The 20,759-nt window shown below is 38.9% G+C and overlaps 1 protein-coding gene across 1 annotated transcript in view; it reads left to right on the top strand.

The window, feature by feature from the left end:
* mdn1 (midasin AAA ATPase 1) overlaps positions 1-20,759 on the top strand; it is a 50,016-nt gene that overhangs the window by 27,408 nt on the left and 1,849 nt on the right. Inside the window, 43 exon segments of the mRNA XM_051873942.1 lie at positions 392-518; positions 813-977; positions 1,095-1,309; positions 1,528-1,915; positions 2,012-2,124; positions 2,699-3,362; positions 4,159-4,320; positions 4,468-4,750; positions 4,843-5,081; positions 5,187-5,282; positions 5,407-5,501; positions 5,883-6,007; positions 6,165-6,317; positions 6,612-6,721; positions 6,831-6,904; positions 7,463-7,646; positions 7,880-8,033; positions 8,290-8,436; positions 9,288-9,414; positions 9,498-9,603; positions 9,752-9,867; positions 10,275-10,694; positions 10,982-11,205; positions 12,117-12,254; positions 12,342-12,520; positions 12,614-12,775; positions 13,040-13,177; positions 14,576-14,714; positions 14,850-15,160; positions 15,273-15,408; positions 15,809-16,119; positions 16,207-16,362; positions 16,823-16,924; positions 17,078-17,276; positions 17,478-17,642; positions 17,727-17,785; positions 17,787-17,885; positions 18,437-18,526; positions 18,641-18,756; positions 18,977-19,151; positions 19,634-19,707; positions 20,416-20,530; positions 20,648-20,714. Of these exon segments, the coding sequence (XP_051729902.1) occupies positions 392-518; positions 813-977; positions 1,095-1,309; positions 1,528-1,915; positions 2,012-2,124; positions 2,699-3,362; positions 4,159-4,320; positions 4,468-4,750; positions 4,843-5,081; positions 5,187-5,282; positions 5,407-5,501; positions 5,883-6,007; positions 6,165-6,317; positions 6,612-6,721; positions 6,831-6,904; positions 7,463-7,646; positions 7,880-8,033; positions 8,290-8,436; positions 9,288-9,414; positions 9,498-9,603; positions 9,752-9,867; positions 10,275-10,694; positions 10,982-11,205; positions 12,117-12,254; positions 12,342-12,520; positions 12,614-12,775; positions 13,040-13,177; positions 14,576-14,714; positions 14,850-15,160; positions 15,273-15,408; positions 15,809-16,119; positions 16,207-16,362; positions 16,823-16,924; positions 17,078-17,276; positions 17,478-17,642; positions 17,727-17,785; positions 17,787-17,885; positions 18,437-18,526; positions 18,641-18,756; positions 18,977-19,151; positions 19,634-19,707; positions 20,416-20,530; positions 20,648-20,714 (7,418 nt within the window).

The raw sequence follows: 20,759 nt of genomic DNA, 5'->3' as shown, positions 1-20,759 counted from the left end.
CATTTTCATTTTAGTTTGTTTTAGTAATTGTGTTAAATGCTTTTGACATTTTTATGTGTTTTTTTTGTTTGTTTGTTTTTTGTTTTTATATATATATTTATATTATTAGCTTAAATTCATTTTTATTTCAGTTTAAGTTTTAGTAATCTTGGAACCTCAACTTAAATTTATTTTATTTCATTTACTTGCCAGGCAACATTTCTAATTTTCTTTCTTTTTTTAAGTTAAAGTTTTATTTCAGCTTTATGTCAACTTAAGAAAATGATGTTTAATAGTTTTAGTTAACAACAAAATTTAGAAATTGGCACTTGATTTTGCAAAAAAGTAGGATCTTGTAGCACAAGGCGTTATTTTTTTCTGTGTAATATTTTATTCATATTTTGCTCTACAGAGGTAATAAGAAGGCAGAAGATGGTCTGCGCAGGTCCTTCTCTAACCATCTGCGTTTCTGTATGCAATCGACTCCCATGAACATCCGACAGCTGCAGCCTCTCTGGTTCCTGCTAGGCACTGAGAGGGTCTGTTGAAACACCTTCATAATAATCATTCTGGTGTTATTATGAATGATCATGTTTTATTTTTGTATTCACATTTATTATTTTTATTTCACATTTGACAAGCTTCAATTGATTATTACATTTATTATACAAACAATATAGATGACTTTGGTTTAAACTATTTTGAGTTTGACTTATAAATTATCTATAAAGAATTCCTTTCTCCATTTACTGAGAATCACATACTTCACTAGGGACTAAAATATTAATTTCAGTTCATCTCAGTTTTCATTCTTGTTATAATTCCCTCACCAGCCTGTGGAGGAGCTGCCGCTGGTGTGGTGTGAGCTGCTGTCTGAGACACTGGCAGCGTTATGGAGCAGCAGTGTGACCTCTGACCCTGACCGTTGGCTGAAGTGGAATCCACTAAACCCTGAGGAGCACATGAACTCCAGATCACTTTTGGGACCATCTGATACGGTGTGTGTGTGTGTGTGTGTGTGTGTGTTTGCAGAGGAACAGCTATAAGAACAATACTTTTTTTATTTGTATTTAACATGTATAAATAACCTTGATGTGATGTTTGTCGATGTGAAGGGTCCTGGCATGCTGAGTCGTGCAGTGTGGTCCCGCTGCATGCTGGGAGTTCTGAGCAACACTGATGTTGGCGGCCGATGGGATCCATCAGGGTCACACTTCCTGTCATCATCACGGGTGACCCTGGGCGAGTGGAGAGAGAGAACCGGGCAGCTACAAGATCTGAGTGCTGTGATCTGGGATAATATGGCTATGCCTGAGCTTGCTGACTTCAGGTAGAGACCACATATCATACCTAGTTAAGAAACACGGATACATGTCATGTTGGATTTAGAAAATTTTAGCACAGTGTGGTATTTTAATATTATAATATTCATTTAAATATATTGTATTTTTTATATAAACATTTTAATATATTTTTAATGTCATTTCTATTGTGCAATGATTCATTTTTTATTGTTCGGTCTCTCATTCCTTCTTTCATTCTCTGTAGATTAACTGACTGTAGGTTGCAAGGACTCGTGTTGCGCAGACAGCTGCAGTCGCTCTCTGAGCTGTTGTCTCCAGGTTTACAGGAGAGCTATGCAGAATCCTGTGACAGTCTAACTGAAGGCCAGGACCCTATTGGTGCTGCCCAGGAGATTCAGATCGCCCTCAGAGAAGGCCTGCCTGAAAACCTGCTTCCAGAGGGCTTTCTGGATACCTTAGTCACATGCTTGACGCAGTTTGCACACAACCGGGCACAAGATTCGGTCCAGCTTGCCCGCTCTGGAGTTTTCTGGGTGAATATGGGTCTGCTGCAAATCCAAGTTTGGGCTCCACAAACAATTTTTGACCCTGCAGTAAAAAGGGGATATAAACTCCGCTATGCACAAGAGGAGGTAAGAAGCTCGCAAGTGGCTAATTCTAGAGATCTATTGCAGCCGTTCATCTACAAATGCAAAACATCTTAAGATGACTGTCTTTGTGTCTCTCAGCTTGCTTTGTTACAGGAAGAGTGGAGAGGCCGGAGTCTCTCCTCACAGCTGCTCACAGGGGCGGAGCTTGAGGAGAGCAGCACAACTGACAGCTTCCAGCATCCTCGCATCAGGTAACGAAACATCCAGCTTTCATTACTTCTGGTACAGTCTACTATGCAGTTTTTAATGGATGCACGAGATGTTGTACTATATCAGTTATTGGCCGATATTAGAGATTTTGAACAAGTCTCCACCGATATTGGATAATTTAATTGTTTATGCCTCTGTTTTCACAACCTACTACGCAGATTTGCATAGATGCACATGATATTGGCACCATGTCAGTTATCGGCCAATATGAGAGATTATCAGCCAATATCAATTCCCCTGTTTTTACAGTCTACTTTGCAGATTTGTATGGATATCAGCACCATATCAGTTTTCGGCCGTTATTAAAGATTTTCAGCAATTGTCAACCGATATTAGATTTGCTCATCTCCCCTATTTTTACATTTAGATTACCTTTGCTGTCATGTTATACTTCAAGTGAATCCTTAAATTTATTTGGCTATTTATCGGTTATCAGACACAACATGAAGAAAAATATTTGCTTATCTGTTTTGGCAAGAATTTTAATATCGGGTTTATCCCTACAGACTTCCAGTTTGATGTTGAAAACTCTTTTGTTGTTTGTGTGCGTTTTAGGTATTTGTGGATCCGTATGCAGCAGGTGAAGGAGCAGATTTGTGAACTGAGTCGTAAACAAGCCTGCCGCCCCCCTGACTCCCAATATGGTCGTCTATATCAGGAACTCCAGCACTACCTGTGCAGCATTGGCCAACCAGCTGCAGTGGGTGACCTGCTCTCCCACCTCCTGAAGGCCTTACAAGCCCCTGGGCCAAAATCCAGGCTGGGGATTCAAGGTTTGTTGAAGGAGGAGGCCGTCTGGCAGGCTTCACAGCACCGTTTTTCCCAGCGGCTGGTTGAGGAGTACCCGCTCTATCCTGATGTGGTGGTGCCCCTGAGGGCAGCAATTCTGCAGGTGCAGCATGGCATGCGACTCTTGGCGTCTCAGGTGTCCTCCTCAATGACTGCCCAACCGGGTCTGACGCGTCTCGTGTCCACTATGCTAGCTTTTCCAAGTCCATCGGCATCCTCTGATCTGGCCTGTGCAGACTACCTGTGTTCAAGGGAATGCATGCATATGCTAAAGGGCCTGGGAAAGCATTTGCCAGCGACAGAGGTCAGCCGCGTGATCCCAGATCATGCAGTGTTGCTGTTGAATGCGCTGCTGTACATACAGAGTCACACGCTGAGTGCCGGACATCTCAGTGCAGAGACAAAGAAACTCTTCAGACATGTTTGCCAGGTGAGATATGAAGTACAGAATCCCCAACAATAAAACCTGTCAAGAACATGACAGGAGGAAGTCTTAAAGGTTTTGAATTTAATTTCAGTTAGATTTTGGATCTCAGATTTTTAATGTGGTGTCAAACTTTTTTTATAATAAATACATAATGTATATATATCAGTGCTATTTTAATATTTTATATACTATTACAGTATTTATTAATATTTTGAATTAGTTTTTATTTTAAATTTTAGTTCAGTTTTTGATATATATATATATATATATATATATATATATATATATATATATATATATATATATATATATATATATATATATATAGTTGAAGTAATAAATTTATTACTTCAACTATTCACTTAGTTGCCAAGGATAAATGTATAATTTTCGTTCAAGTTTTTTAATTGTTGGGTTTCAAGTTTTGCTTTAAAGGGGTCCTATTATGCCTCTTCTCACAAGATGTAATATAAGCCTCTGGCATCCCCAGAATGTGTCTGTGAAGTTTAATCTCAAAATACCACACAAATCATTTATTACAGCTTGTCAAATTTTCCCCATTTGGGTGTGAGCAAAAACGCAACTTTTTTTTGTGTGTGTTTCTTTAAATGCAAATGAGCTGCTGCTCCCGGCCCCCTTTCCAGAAGTGGACAGAGCACAGCTTGCGCTTAGTTCAGATACTCAGTTCGGATGCTTTAACAGCCTTTCACAATACATGTTCACAAAGCAGCTTTTGTGAGCATGCTATGTTGTGATTTTAACAAGAATGATTTAGTGATATAGACACTGTTTTGTTTAGGCTATAGTGAACGAATGGGACGAGCAGGAGAAAAGAGCGAGAGAAAAAGAGCAGATGGAAGCCAGTCTGTATCGCAGCCGTTCTCGTCTGCACGGGACAGGCCTAACAGAGGACCAGCAGGAGGAGAGAGAGTTTAGACGCTCTTTTCCCTCCTACCACAAGGTAAACATGGACTAAACCAGTCATTTGTTTTTATGTGTTTTAATCTGTTCACACACATTTGCATGTTTTATTGCCCTTTCCATTGTTGTCAGATCAGTAAGAGTTTATACTTTGGCCAATAATGTGTTCTCTCCACTTTTTCCACAGGATTTCTCTGATATCACTTCAGAACCTAGTCTCGATCAGCCAATAATCATAGAGGATGATGATGCAGATATGGAGGAGTCGTCTAGTGAGACAAGCAGCTTTCTGTTGGTCAGCAGCATGAGCATAGTGGTTCAGGTCCATCAGAGACTTTGCTTGTCTTACGCTCAGTCACTTTGGTACCAGCCCAACTCACCAACCAATCACACCAAACACCACATCAGTGCCCTGGTTTCATCCTATCAAATCACAGCTCCACTGATAGCCCGCTTCTACCATCTAATGGGTATGGAGACATCATTTTATGCAGATCACAAAACCACAGCCCCTATGCATCTTATCATCTAACCTTTCCCTGTTTCTCCCCTTCTCTCTCAGACTGTGAAGTGGACCCTAAGTTGATGGGCTCTCAGCTCCTCCTCAGCACTCTTCTCCAAAACACAGTTAGCGGTTCAGGGGGTCCAGCTAAACTGATTCTGCAGAATGAAGGGCCGTATGACTTCTACACAGAACCTAACATGAGTCAGGCCCGGATCTGTCTGCCAGCGCTAGAGCAGCTGAGTAAGGCCGTGAAACAGCGCCTCAGCGACTGGCCCGAACACCCTGCTCTTGTTCAGGTGAACATTTAACATTTGAGATGTAACCTAATTAAAGGTATGTTTGTTTGATTAAAGCTTTTAACTATTTCTCTTAACACCTTCCAATGGTATTATGTGTCACAGATCACCATGGTGATAGAGAGGATATTAGCATTCAGTCTTTCCAGCCCTCTGGCAAAGTTCCTAAATGGTTTGGAGATCCTGCTCAGCAAAGCACAGGTAGAGGAATCAGTTCATGCACGTATATCCTTAAAACACTAGTCAGTAGTTTACTGGCCATTTGTGCACAGCTTAGGCCATGATATCAGTTTGAGAGCAGCTCTTCTCTCATTTTTCCTCACAGGACTGGGAAAACAATGCTAGCCGGGCAGTGTCTCTAAGGAATGAGCTGGAAGCTATCACACAACTTATCATTCAGTGGAGAAAACTTGAGCTCAAGTAAGTGTATAATAAATAAATACACAATCCCCTGGTTTCACAGACAAGGCTTAAGCCAAGTCTCAGACTAAAATGCATATTTGAGCTCTTTTAACTGAAAGCAACTTGCATTGACATATCTTAAAATATGTCAGTGCTATTGTTTTGTCTCAAGATGCACACCAGCAATGTATTTTTCTAAGGCACATTTATAAAAGCTACTTAAATGTCCTAATTGAACTAAGGCCTAATCTAAGCCTTTCTGTGAAACCAGGCCAATGTGTATTTATTTATCAGTGTTATTTTAATATTTACAAATTAAATTTGGTGTTTAAAGCCTGTTCGGTTGCAATAGTCTGCAACATGTTGGTCTAACTGGTTTCAACTTCTGTATCTCTGCAGCTGCTGGTCGAGCAGCCTTGATAACGCACTAAAGCGCCATGCTGAGAATTCAACCAAGCACTGGTTGTCCATCTACCAACTCATAGAGAAATACCTACAGGAGCAGAGGACAAACACCAGACATGGTGACCGACTTGCACTTTTATATATGTAGTAGTAGTAAAACGATTCCTCCCCCTCCTTTGTATTGTACAATAAATAGTGAGTAACTCCAATATATCCCATTTAATGTGTTTGCATTGTATCACACTTTTTTTTTTTTTCTTTGTCTTTGTCCAGTAGATGATGGTGTGGAGGATATTTCCCTCTCGTCAGTCTCATCCACACTGCAGGCCTTCATAGAAGGCTCCACCTTAGGAGAGTTTTCTGTCCGCTTGTCTATGTTGCTTGGTTTTCACTGCCACGTCCTGCTGGCTCCTAAGCAGGAAGCGCATGGTAAGACATGGTTTATTTTGTCTAGTTTTAGGAGTAGGCTAGCATACACATCACTAACACACATGGAATAAATGCCACAAATGTACAATTTCGATTTCAAGGGATCTTTAAAATGCACTTCAAAGTGATATCATGACCTTTGAATTGCAGCATCCATATCCAACATAGACACAATAATACAATGTTGATACAGTACAGTTTTTATTTTGTCTTGTTTGCTACTTTGTGTATTAGTGTTGACTACGACTATGCAGGCCACATTAAATCAATGACTTTGTCCTTTCATCCTCACAGACTCACTCTGCAGTTTGCTGTGGAATCTCTATAAATACTACACACAGTTCTCAGAGAGCATCCAGACCAAGATCACCCAGCTGAGGACTCCTATAGAGAAAGAGCTCAAAGTAGGTGAAACTAAAGCAGGCAAGACTGATGTCTGATGTTGAATATATTTTGGGTATTTCCTTAATGTCTCTTATTGATTTGGTGTAATCTTTATCTTGATACATATAGGACTTTGTCAAAATCTCCAAGTGGAATGATGTCAGTTTTTGGTCCATCAAGCAGTCAGTGGAAAAGACACACAGGTGAGAGTGAAATTTTTTTTTTTTTTTTTTTTTTTAATGAAATTAATCATTTTATTCAGCAAGGATGAATTAAATTGATCAAAAGTGACAGTCAAGACATTTATAATGTTACTGAAGATTTCTTTCAAATAAATGTTTTTGAGCACAAAACTAGCAATTAGAATGATTTCTGAAGGATCATGTGACACTGAAGACTGGAGTAATGGCTGCTGAAAATGCAGCTTTGCCATCATAGGAATAAATTTTATATTTCATATTTCATTTCACAATATTACTGTTCTTACTGTATTTTTAATATAAATGCAGCCTTGGTGAGCATCAGAGCATTCTTTCAAAACCTTTAAAAATCTTACCAACCCCAAAGTTTTGAATGTAGTGTATTTTCAGCTTAATCACATCATCAGCATGATAATGTCATTATTTGTCAGAATTTTTGTTACATTCCAGCAGTCAACGGATTAGATGTAACGTGTAAATTTAACATAGTACTAAAGCATTAGACCTCAAACTGGCTGTAATGATTTAAAAGTAACGTTATGACATTGTATCTGTGATCAGGACCCTATTTAAGTTTGTTAAGAAGTTTGAGGCAGCGCTGAAGGAGCCGTGTACCCCGTGTCTAGTGGAGCAGGGCAGTAGCGGCAGCATGGATGATGTGGATTCACAGCCTGAGGAGACACCTCTGCACAGGGTTCACCGAGCACTAAAAGGTGCCCTGCCTGGAAAGGGCAGAAATCTGCAGGTAATGTAATCTCAAGCTGAAATAGCAACTCAGTTCATTTTAAAATGTCATTTTCATTTTAAATTCAACTCTTTTGCCTATGAGACAATTTCTTTGCATATAATATGGCATCTTAACTTCTAGAGGATTTCCTGATAATGAACTTTTTTTTTTTTTTTTTTTTTAACTTATCATGAACCATATAGTATCTGTTTTTGTATCATAGTTGTATTTAAACACTTTTCATGCATTAGGCTGATGGTCCAGAGGAACTCTCATCTGATAAAGAGCCCTCGTCTCTCCAAGCCCGTCTGCCAGTCCTCACGAGGAAGATGAAGAAGCTGTGTGTGCAACTGGTAAAGAAGATCTCTCTGCCTGAGCTCTCAGAAGACCTGGATCAGTTCACAGGTATCACTGTTTGCCCTCATCTAAAGGCTCATAACTTCATAGAAGAGTTTATTTGTCTTATCATCTTCTTCTTATTAAACTAGATTCTTTTATGCTACATTATATTCTGTAGTCAGGCTAGTCATCCTACCTAGAGCTTACTCGACATGTTCAAGGTTATGTTTGTAACTTATAAAAGGCATACTTGATGTATAAATTGTGAAAATCTCATATGAAGCCTAAAATGAAATTTTCTCTCCAATTTGTCATTGTCCAGCCGAGATAATTGCAAACGTGCAAGCCCTGCAGAGCCTGTCGGTGGACCGTAGCATGGAGCCAGAGAAGCAGAAGGCAGAGGTGAAACACTTCCTCCTGCAGAAACAGAGAGCACTAGCAGATCTCTTCAAGATGCTTGCACAGATCGGTCAGTCTGAGTCATTTCTTGTGGTATTAAAGAATTTGTTGTTGGTCATGAACAGAAAATATCATTGTTTTGTTATACTATTTATTATTATTAAATTAATTAATATTTAATAAATAATAATAGTCACTATTAATATAGCTGCAAGCAGCGATACGGGCCAAGCCCAGAAGGGGCAGCAACAGTAATCCAGAGCCAGAAGTACCCAAAGAGAAGAAATAAATAGAAAGTACATGAAGAACAGATAGGTTCAGAAGTACTGGTGAGAATGAACTCAAAACGAACAGAAGTTTTGGTGAGAATGAACACAGAATGAATAATAAAAAAAAGAAAATTGCAAAAAAACTAATATCTCTGAAACACTAAATGGAGCTGTGTTGAAACTTCTCATGAAACTTCAGGATGTCCTGTCGGTGAGCTCTACCAAATTTTGTGTCAATTTATGACAGATTTCAAAATGGCGGACCAGTGGTTCATCCAATCCTGGCAAAATTGGTATCCACACATGAATACCACATATTTGGCATTACACAAGGGATCCATAGACAACAAGATCATGATTTTCTGACAAACTGCTCAAAAGTTATAATCTGTTCTTCTTTCTGTGTAGCTTTGTCCAAAGATCATCTGAGCCATTTTCTTAAGAATTAGAGTAGTGAAAAACTGAACTTTTCAAAAGAAAAATAATAATAAAGTAAACTAATAATTATAAACTTTTGTTTATTTTATGTGTTCAAACATCTATTCCTTTTTCCTACAAGTTATAATCCTGGTAAATAGTGCTTTATAAAAGCTAATATTGCTGTCTGAACTGTATGTAGACAGCCGAATGATTGGGTTTTGTTTCTCTCTAGGTCTGTCCTACCGTAAGGGTCTGAACTGGGGTCGTACCGCAGACCCAGAGGAGACACTGTGTCTGCAGCCAGTGGAGATGAAGATAGCACTGTCTGCAGTCAAGACACAGGACAACACAGAGCACACGTACGTAACCATCATCTACAGACTAGTGTCTTCCATAGAGCTGAGAGTCAGAGCCTGATTTTGATAGTAATTAATGTTGACAGGTTATTTGCTGAGATGACGAACGCATGGGAAGGCTGTGAGAAGTATTTCTATCGATCCTGGGCCAGGCGCAACGCCATGCTGACAGCATTACAAAGTGCTGTTAAGGTGAGGGCCTTAAACCAGCTCCGATATAATCAGCAAAATCACGTTTCTGCTTTAGATTTGATGTTCATGTTGGTTGTGCTTTGTTGGTTTCATGTTGTCTGAGTGCTGCAGTAAGGGATTGTTTTTTATCATTTCTTTGTCTTTCTAGGAGCTTGGGCTGGGAAATGTAGAGCGATGTCGAGGTTTCTCCTCTCACCTGTTTAAACTTTTGCTGAGGCAAAGACAAAGACTTGCTGGACTCACAGAGCACTGGGTCAATCTGAGGTACTGTCCTTTCAAGATACATTAGATACACTACCATTCTAAAGTTTTTTTGAAGATGAAGAAATTAATACTTATATTAAGCAAGAATGCATTAAATTGATCAAAAATGACAGTAAAGACACTTACAATGTTGCAAAAGTTCTCTATTTCAAGTAAATGCTGTTCTTTTCAGCTTTCTATTCATCAAAGATTCAACAAAAATGTATCATGGTTTCCACAAAAATATTAAGCAGAGTTTTCAACATTGATAATAATAAATGTTTCTTTAGCACCAAACCTGCATATTAGAATGGTTTCTGAAGTATCACGTGACACTGATGACTGGAGCAATGATGCTTAAAATTCAGCCTTGTCATTGTAAAATATATTAAGATAGAGAATTGCATGTTTTCTGTTTAAAACAACAGGAAGTTAATCGACAATGTCAAGAGCATCCAGTCCCACACGGCTGGCTCTGGAGATGATGCCAGCGGCCTCCCTCCTCAGGTGCCTCTCCAGCACTGGATCACCCGGGCTCAGTCTTCAACGCTGCACTGCTCTGTTGTGCTCCAGCAGCTCTCTTGGATCCTCCAGTGCTGTCCTGAAGGTTCTTCTGCAGCACCCACTGAGACCAGGGAGGGGGAAGTTGTGCAGGGTCAAGCCACACTGAGCCACCCATCTCCTCTGGCCCCGCACATCCAGCCACAGGCGTGTTTGCTGCGGAGAGGGGAGCAGGCTTGGAAGGAGGTGGAGCAGAAGGTGGAGAACCTAATGAAAGAAGTGAAAGACCTAAAAGAGAAGCTGGATGGATTGGCCCGGGAATCCACAGAAAGAGTTATCCATAGCTGGTGAGTCAGAGAAACACTTGAATTGAACTGTTCAATTATGTTCAGGAAGTGCAAACAGTGATCTTGCATAATTTAAAAATATTTTTTGTGTGTGTTTGAATTTCAGTGCTTGAATATTTTATTTTATTGGTTGAGGCCTAGAAATTTCTATAGTGAATACAAAATTTTTTCTAGCTATATATTTCCCCCCATCCCTCTTGAGTTTGAACTCTGGTTTAAATCCACCTCTCTTTAGACTTATAACACCATGCATGATTATGCATTTATATTCTCTCTCATCATCACAGGGATCACTTCACACTTTGCTGTTCCTCTCTGGACCGGCTGGGCATTGTGGTTGGCCAGATGCCGGTTCTAGAACAGCTCTTTATTCCTGATGGGGTTCTGGTTCTCCATACCCAGCCTGCCCTCATCCGCGGTCTCCAGACTGTAAGGAAGGAGGTGGAAACTTGCCTCACAGAGTTCACCACCTGGAAGACTCACCTGCTCTCTATCAGACAGTCACAGAAACGTAAGAGCTGTTCAGACTGTTCAATCTCCTGTCCCAGCTTCCTCTTTCAATAGGAAATACATTGACATCAGTGTCTAAAGTGTTAAAAAGTAATTTAAAAAAACCTGAACTAAAACACATAACTAGTTTGCAAAAGTAGGTTTTGGACAAAACCCAATATGGTGGAAAATTATTCATGACGGAATATATACACTATGTACAAATGTGCGTTTATATACAAATATACATTTTGTTCGTCTTGACCCAATGATTCCAATAATATAAGACACTTAAGTCTGTGACAAAGGGTTCAAAAGTTCAGGCTGATGGGGGCAAAGCTTTGTCAATGTCGCCCCAAATTAAGTCTCTAGGCCTTACGGTTTGGTCTGCATGATCTGTTTTACAGCAGAATAATAAGAATAATAAAAATCCTAACAATTACAATAGGGTTTCAGCGGTACGCACTTGAACCCCTAAATGTTAGGTGAAAAAGTTCAACTTGAAAATTAGAAATGTTGCCTTGGCAACTAACTGAAATAAAGTTGAAAAGTTGAAGTTGAAGTACTAAAATGACTAAAAGTAAAACTGAATTAAAAATACATCAAAGTTAAATAGAAAAATTAAAATGAGAAAAGCAAAACAAAACTAAATTAGACTAAAATTAAAATGAACACTGCAAAAAAAAAAAAAAAAAAAGCTAATTCAGAATATTTATAAATTCTGTAATAGTATACATATAATACTAAAATAACACTGGTTGACAGAAAATTACACCCTCATTTCATGGGGTCAAATGTTGGTTGCTTACATTATAATTTGTGTCATTATTAAGGATAGCATGAGTGTAGTCTATACTAATCCACATTTATCCTCTTGTTTTATTTTTCCCTTTTTTTTTTTCTTTTTTTTTTTTTTCTCTTGTCTGCATGCAGGACGTTCCCATCTATTTTCTGTTGAGTTCTCCGGGCAGTTGGAGAAGGCAATAAACATGATTCTGTGTGCGGTTCAGACCCTTGTTAAGAGGAATGAGAGAGAAAAGCAGGAGGATCAGCAGTCAGAATGCAAGAAAGGTGGGAATTCACCCAGGATTTTACATAGAGCATGTTTGAGGGGGATCTGTTTGTGTGTGTGTGTGCTCATTTTGTGTGTTTCTCTAGAGAGTGACTCGGAGGTGGCAGAGGAGCTTTTAAAACCAGGACACTTGAGCAGGTTACTGGAAGAAGACCTGAGTGGAGACGTGTCCAGTCTCTCATTACCGGAGGTCAATGGAGTCGTGACAGAGCTGCTGGAGAGACTTCGATCATACAGGGACGACTGTAAGCCCCACCAACTACAGGTCAGTTGCACATCACATATACAAACAGTATTATTTGTAAACAGCTCATGTTTGAAAATAAGCTGAATTGTGTATTTAATGTTTTATATGAAGGAACTGAAAGAGGCGTGTAGGAGTGTGGTGCGTTTGGAGCCCTTGTTGTGTCTGTACTCTGAGTTGGTGAGGTATTATCTGGCCGTACTAATGGGAGCTCACCGAACCACTGGAAAGCTGCTGTCCGTTCTTGCTAACGTCTTCACTGAACTCGCACAGAAGGTATTGTGCCTTCTGCTTGCCCTCACTGTTCACTAGGGCGATTCTGAAACAATAGCGGTGACTCCTTGCTACATTGTCATGTGACTTTAAAACTACTACTTATGTCATGCCAGAGATCACTGTCTGTACAACATTTAATTGGATTGGAATATTTCTTTGCAGTTTTTAGTCTTGAAATATATGGAGATACTTGTATATTTGAAATTATCATTTCATTTACTATGTCCTTTTGTCCTGTCTCCTCTCTCTTCTATTACTCTGCAGGGTTTCTGTCTGCCCCAGGAGCTGATGGGAGGAGGAGAAGGTGAGGGAGCGACAGAGTTCCATGACTATGAGGGTGGAGGAATAGGAGAGGGTGAAGGAGTAAAAGATGTCAGCGACAAAATCGAAAACGAGGATCAGGTATGTTAGTATGACTAAACCACTGTTCAGAAAATGTTTGTGTTAGGGCTGTGTATCGCCAAGAACCTGGCGATACAATGCGTATCACGATACAGGGGTCACAATACAATATATTGCGATACTATAAGAAAGGCGATATATTGTGATATTTCTTGTTTTTTTAGGAAGTGGATCTAATTTTAGAAAAACTGTCATGACACCACCATATGCATAAAAACCTGAGCAAAAAAAAGTTTATTTTATTTAATCAGAACAGTGGGATCTGCATTTGCATTTATTAGAAAAAAAACTGAGTGGCAGCATTGGTGTTCAGCGTGAACACAAAACGCATCTAAAACAGGAAGTAGTTTTGCGATTGACTGTACAAATAGATTTGACAAGAAATCTGAGGTATATTTCCATACACAGAAAAGAGAAATCTACAGAAAAGAGAAGCAAATGGATCGCTGCGTTTCACAGAAACAACTGGATTTGCAGTTCATTTGCATCATTTTGTGTCAATATGTTGAATTTTGGGGTAAAATCATACCCTGTATATTGCATTGTTATATATTGTATTGACAACTCATCAATTAAATGTTTAACATCTTGAAAGAATGAAAGAAAAAGCAACAGTTTAGAAAATTAATAAAAAACTGAAAAACTAGAATAACAGAGTCATCAGTCCCCTGATTTAATACTTCATAGAGCCACCTTTTGCTTTAATTACAGCCATTAATCTTTTTGGATATGTCTGTACTAGCTTTGCACACCTAGATTGGGGAATATTTGCCCATTCTTGCTTTCAGAAGATAAACTCCTAATTACTGCTTATTATTAGTTAGTAAGGTAGTTTTTAAGTTTAGGTATTGGGTGGGATTAAGGGATGTAGAATATGGTCATGCAGAATAAGGCATTAATATGTGCTTTATAAGTACTAATAAATAGCCAATATCCTAGTATTACGCATGCTAATAAGCAACTAGTTAATAGTAAGAATTAGTGGAAGTGTTACCCACATATTTACATCTTCATCTAAACTGCTCTCTCAGCCAATGCGGATGGCACCGGGATGTTAAGTGAGCTCTTTAGATTCAATGTGTTTCCAGAGTTTTGGATTTTGGATCTTTGAGTCTTGGATGTAAACAAATAAATAAATATCGATACAGTGTTTTTGAGAATCAATACAATATCGGCAAATATAATATTGTGATATTTACGTGTACCGATATTTTCTTGCACCCCTAGTTTGTACACATAAACCATCTGAACTGGAATTGAACTAAAACAGAATTGGTATTGAATTTAGGTTTTTACAACTGAATTCTGAACTGGAATAAAACTTAAAATCTGAACTGGAGTCCAACATAAAATCTGAACTGGAGTCCAACTGAATTCTGAACCTTGCCCTTTGTTCAGGTTGAAGACACCTTCCAGGAGGGTCAGGACAAGAAGGAGGAGGAGCAAGACAAACGGGACATTAAAGAGGAGGACAATGCCATTGAGATGTCTGAAGACTTTGATGGGAAGATGCATGACGGCACAGACCATGAGCCAGGTGACTGAGCTTACTGTTGAATTAGATGATAGACTGAACTAAAAATCGTTTTGGTAGATGCAAATTGTACAATATATAACTTTCTCAATCAAACATTAGAGAAAATATAACTTTAATCTCTCGTCTCTGGTTTAGGGGAGGAGGAGGATGAAGAAGACTCTGATAAGGAAGAAGATGAGGAGCTGGATAAGAAGATGGGGGATCTGGGAGATGGTCAGACAGATACTCTGGACGAGAGATTATGGGGAGATGATGAGGATGATGATGATGATGTTGACGGTGAGAAAGAGGAAGAGTCCGGTCCAGGAATGGATCAGGGAGAGTCAGAACTGGTTGCAAAGGATGACAACATGGATGCTGGAGAGTCAAACAAAGATAAGAACCAGGACAAAAATCACCCAAAAGATGAGGAAGAAAAGGAGAAAATCCATGAACAGGTGGATGAGGTCAGTCCTTCACCATTTCTTTTTCTCAACATCAGAATCCCAGTAGAATAAATCATAATAATGGATAAATGTTTAACAACTTGTTTGTTTGTTGGTGTGTGTGTGTCTGTAGCGTGAGTTTGATGAGAATGAAGTAGACCCGTACCACGGAAAACAGGAGAAGGCAGCTGAACCAGAAGCAATGGACCTGCCAGATGAGCTTAACCTTGATGACGATGGCAAGGATGAAGATGGGGGAGAAGGGGATGGTATGTTCAACATTCAGGCATCTCCTGAGTTTTTTTTTTTATTTTTAAGAGAAGGTACACTACTGTTCAAAAGTTTGGGGTTGGTACGATTCTTTTATTGTTTTATATGAAGTCTTTTATGCTCACAAAGGCTGCATTTATTTGATCAAAAATCTGTGAAACAGTAACATTTTGAAACAAAATTTAAATTTAAAATAACTGTTTTCTCTTTTTAATATATTTTTAAAATATTTAAAATACAAATCTTTTGAAATATTCTAAATGTATTTACGGTCAATTAAATGCATCCTAGCTGAATAAAAGTGTTAAAAGTGTTAAACACTTGAATGATAGTGTGCATTGTATTAAAAAGTTTTTTTTTTTTTTTTTCACACACTTTTTCATTTTATTCTTGTTTCAGAGGAGAATCCATTTGATATAGATGACAAACTCATGGAGGTGGATGAGAACCCTGGAGAAGAGAAAGATGGATCGGAGGAAGGTGGCGATGAGATGACAGATGAGCAACAGGAAGGACAGGTGGAGGAACATGGAGAAGACGAAAAGTCAGAAGAGAAGGAAGGAGCAGAAAAATCAGAGGATCAAGAGTCTGAAACGGATGAGAGAGGAGAGAATGAGGGAGAGGAGGACAAGGAGGAGAAGAATAAAGGACAGGAAGAAGGACAAGAGGAGGACAAGTCCATACCGGCTGATCAAGGCCAGAAACCAAAGGTTTGTTGTTCAAAAGTGAATACCAAGGAAATGTGTAGAGGGAAAAGACTTAATAAAGCCTAATAATTTTAATCTGACATTTCACAGGAGGAACAGGATGGGGGTGAGGATGATGATGCACAGGTGGAATCTTCAGAGAGGAAGGAACATGCGTCAGATGGACAGACAGGAGAGGAGAACGTTCAGAGTGACACCGCAGTAGAGTTAGCCGGAGCCGCGTCAGAGAGAGACCAGGCAAAGGAGGTACACAAAAAAGAGACTGGCTTAATACTTGCAGATGTCAGCCTTACAAAAAAACAGGTTTTATTTCTTTAAAAAAAATCTTTTTCCATGGCACCAAGGTCATAGGGAGTGAACATATGGTCCTGGAAAACCTGAAAATATCAGGGACTCAAAATTGACAATTCTTTTTTTTTTTATAGAATATTGCAGTGTTTATTACAAATGATTGTGTAAATCTTTTTTTTTTTTTTTTTAATTCATCATTCGAGAAGCCGTTTCACTCTGATATACATCACCATAGGGAAAAGACAATCACTATTTCTATTTAATGCTGACATTAAAATTGATTTTCAAGCCTGGAAAAGACATGGATATTTAATAATATCTTAAGATGAAATCAGTATAAATTTTTAGTCAGTATAAATTTTCATGTTAAGCTCAGTTAAGTAAATAAGTTATGTAAATGTCCCCATGTCCACAGGAGGATGGCAGCGGGGCAGCAGATGCCAGTCAGTCTGAAGGGCACGACTCCAAGCTGATGGCCAGGATGAGTTCACAAAAACAGAGGCAGAGAAACACACAGGTCAGTGTGTGAAATAACAGGCTGTTTCATATGACAAATATTTGCTCATTTATTTTATTCTGGCCTTTTGTCTTGCTGCTCAAAACATAAAGACAAAATGCTATCTTTTTATTTTAAGTGTAAAGCTGATGACCACTCTTATTTTTCTACCAGAGCTTCAAACGTAAACCTGGACAGGCAGATAATGAGCGCTCAATGGGTGATTACAATGAGCGTGTGAATAAGCGTTTGCGTACGGTTGACAACAGAGAGGCGAAAACGCAGGATCAGACTCAGACTGACAAACAACAGGAGTCTGACCTGTACGAGCACGTAAAACAAGGAGAGGAGAGATATGACACTCAGACATATGGTGAGGACTTGTGTACAATTATGTACTGTATATTCTGACTTTCGTTTTCTGTAAAATGCATTTATTAATTCAGAAACGTTGAGCTGTGGTGCTCATGTGAGGCAGGTCCGACAGGTGTGCAACGTGTTCCAATCTATGAAAACTGTGTGTAGAAGAGGTACTATCTAAATCACGTTCTCTTTCGACATCTGTTCTTTATAGATGCTGCCAGTGCAGAGCAGCAAAAGCCGACTGGTGTGAAACAGGAAGAGGACGATAAAGAAGATGACATTGCAATGGATGTGGAGGAAGAGAAGGACCTGCAGGCAGTTGATGCCCAGGAGCTTAAACCAGAGAAGCTGAATGACAATAAAGCCTCTCAGAAAGGTGCAATGCACTCATCCACCAAATGCTTGTACTCACTTGCATAACCTATGTGTCCATGTTGAACATTTGTCTGTTCTCTCTCAGGTCTGGAGTGTGGGGACTTGGAGGCACAGAAACAGGCAGATGATGAAGAGAAGGAGAAGACTGGAGACACAGAGGAGCAGTAATGAAGAAGAGATGAAAGAGAGGAGTGATGAGTCCACCATCCACACTGTGCCTGAACTACTGATGGACACGCAAAAGGTATGTTGTTTTACTCCAAAAATACACTACCATTCAAAAGTTTTGGGTCAGTAAGAATTTTTTTTAAAGAAATTTATATTTTTATTCAGCAAGGACACATTAAATCGATCAAAATTGACATTAAAGACATTTATAATGTTACAGAAGATTCTATTTCAAATTTTCATCAAAGAATCCTGAAAAAAAGTGTATCCCAGTTTACACAAAAATATTAAGCAGCACTTAATATTATTAATCTTGAGCAGCAAATCGGCATACTAGAATGATTTCTGGAGGATCATGTGACACTGAAGACTGGAGTAATGATGCTGAAAATTCAGCTCTGCCATCACAGGGATAAATTACATTTTCAAATATATTAAAATAGAAAATAGTTATTTTAAATTGTAATAATATGGTTGTACTATATTTTTTGATCAAATAAATGCATCCTTAGTGAGGGTAAAAGACTTATTTCAAAAACATAAAAAAATCTTACCCACCCTAAACCAAGACCGCTAATTAAAAATGCTCCATTTTTACATTCTGCATATTGATTGTACTGCGATCAGGCACCACTGAAGAACCCAGAAGAGCTGAGAAGAGAGATGGAGCTGCAGTTGGAGGCTTGGCAGAGACAGACTTTAGGATCTCAGGAAGAGGTGACATCATAACACCAGTCACATGACAATTGATCTTCTCCTCATTTCACATATCAAAATTGTAATATTTTTTTTTTTATTCATGGCATTTTTTTTAACTTTGTTGTCACTCAGGAGAGTGCCGCAGCAGTGTTGTGGCATCAGTACCAGGCCCTGACGTCTCCTCTGTCCCAGCAGCTCTGTGAGCAGCTCCGCCTCGTCCTGGAGCCAACGCAGGCTGCCAAACTCAGGTTGGTCCTTCCACCTTCCCATTCAACCTCAAATGAAGCATTTCTACTTGGCCTATTCCCTCAAGATCACAGGAATGATCATTTGAAAGAGTAGCTTCTCTAGTACCGTCAATTCACGGATCAAGTTTATCAGTTCAGTGGGTCCTGCAGTTTGTAATAGTTTTTGTTTCAGTTCTCCTCAAGATTTTTGCCATTAACACTGTTTAATGATCTTAAACAGGGGAGACTTCCGCACAGGCAAAAGGCTGAACATGCGCAAGGTCATTCCTTACATCGCCAGTCAGTTCCGTAAGGATAAGATCTGGCTGAGAAGAACAAAACCCAGTAAGAGAAACTACCAGATCTGCCTGGCTGTGGACGACTCCTCCAGTATGGTGGACAACCACTCCAAACAGGTACAGTTTCCTAATATTGCTTTAGATATTAAATATCACCTGCTGAATACATGTGAAGTAGGGCTGTCACAATATCAGATTTTCACTACACGATTATTGCAATCAAAAGAATTGACAATAAACAATATTATCACAATATTTATAGAAATCCTGAAAGAACTATTTCAGTCAAATTGATTGATTTTTTTTTTTTTTTTTTTTTTTTTTTTTGAGAGAGAGAGAGAGAGAGTTTGCATTAAGGTGCAGTACTGCCAGCTACTCTGTTGGAGTGTCAACTAGATAGTTACTGCTGTTGGATTATATGATATCAATGTGATTTTTTTTTTTTTTTTTTTTTTTTTTTTTTTTCCCAATATCACAGTTGTCATATATTACCAGTATATTGAAACACCCCAAATGTGACCCTTTAAAATGGAAGAATGTGTTACATTATTTTAATAAACATTGTGTTTGATAATGTCTGTCTCACTTGTGCTCTGTAGCTGGCGTTTGAGTCGGTCTCTGTCATAGTGAACGCTCTCACACTTCTGGAAGTGGGCCAGGTAGCTGTGTGCAGGTGAGTTCAGATTATTTTTTCGCTCCTCTTATGGCTAAGCACAAACGTATTGGTGCAAAGATTTTCTCAGGATTAAAGGTGCTGTATGTAATTTTTTTGACTGTATTAAAGCATAAAAATACAGTTCGCAGATATTTAGGAAACATGCTAAGTTCACATACTTGTTTCTCCGAAAAACAATTCCACAGCCAGTTATTCTAATTTAAAAATGTGCGTACCGTGTTGGAATGTCTGTTTTTGTTTTGGACTGTGTGATCCCGCTCACTGCCAATTTACCCAATAGTATTTCGACACCCCGGGTTGCCAGTTGCGTATTGCAGTCATGGAAGCCAGCAAATGAACTGGGTCCGAGATCGCAGATTCTACCTGACATAAAAAGTCTCGGGATTCATCTAAAAAAAAGCTCTATGACCAATGGCATATCAAAACAAGAATAAATCAGCTGATCGACTTGCAGTGTAAAGCTTGTCGCTTTCCATTGTCAATTGCGCTCTTTCCTGTTGTGTGTCCTCAATCTGACAACCCGCATGAACGTCAAATCTGGGGAGAAGGGTGTGAGGAATCAGCTCTCTCTAATATTTTGAATTTGTACTATAGTACCCATTTTAACCGCTAACTGTCAATATTACATACTGCACATTTAAATTCCTGGTTGATTAATTCATTAATGTATGTATTCATTCACATCTTTTAATTCACTTGCTGTAGCTTTGGAGAGAGTGTCCAGCTGCTCCATCCCTTCCACCAGCAGTTCAATGACCAAACAGGAGCAAATATACTGCGGCTCTGTCAGTTCCAGCAGAAAAAGACCAGAATAGCTCAAGTAACTAACTCTCTAGATTTTTTTTGTTGTCTTTAGTTCTTATGTTTTACATTTATTTTGTTGTATTTTTTTAAACTGACTTAACATAAAAACCATTTGAAAATTTTTATCTTTCAGTTTTTAGAGACTTCAACAAATATGTTCATGGCAGCCAAACAGCAGACACCTGGCTCGACAAACACAGGTAAAGTAGATTATCAGACGAAGCAGACCTTAGTTCTGAATCTTA

The sequence above is a fragment of the Ctenopharyngodon idella genome, chromosome 20, assembly GCF_019924925.1.
Source record: "Ctenopharyngodon idella isolate HZGC_01 chromosome 20, HZGC01, whole genome shotgun sequence".
Classification (NCBI taxonomy): domain Eukaryota; kingdom Metazoa; phylum Chordata; class Actinopteri; order Cypriniformes; family Xenocyprididae; genus Ctenopharyngodon; species Ctenopharyngodon idella.
This window is presented reverse-complemented; position numbering and strand designations above follow the sequence as displayed.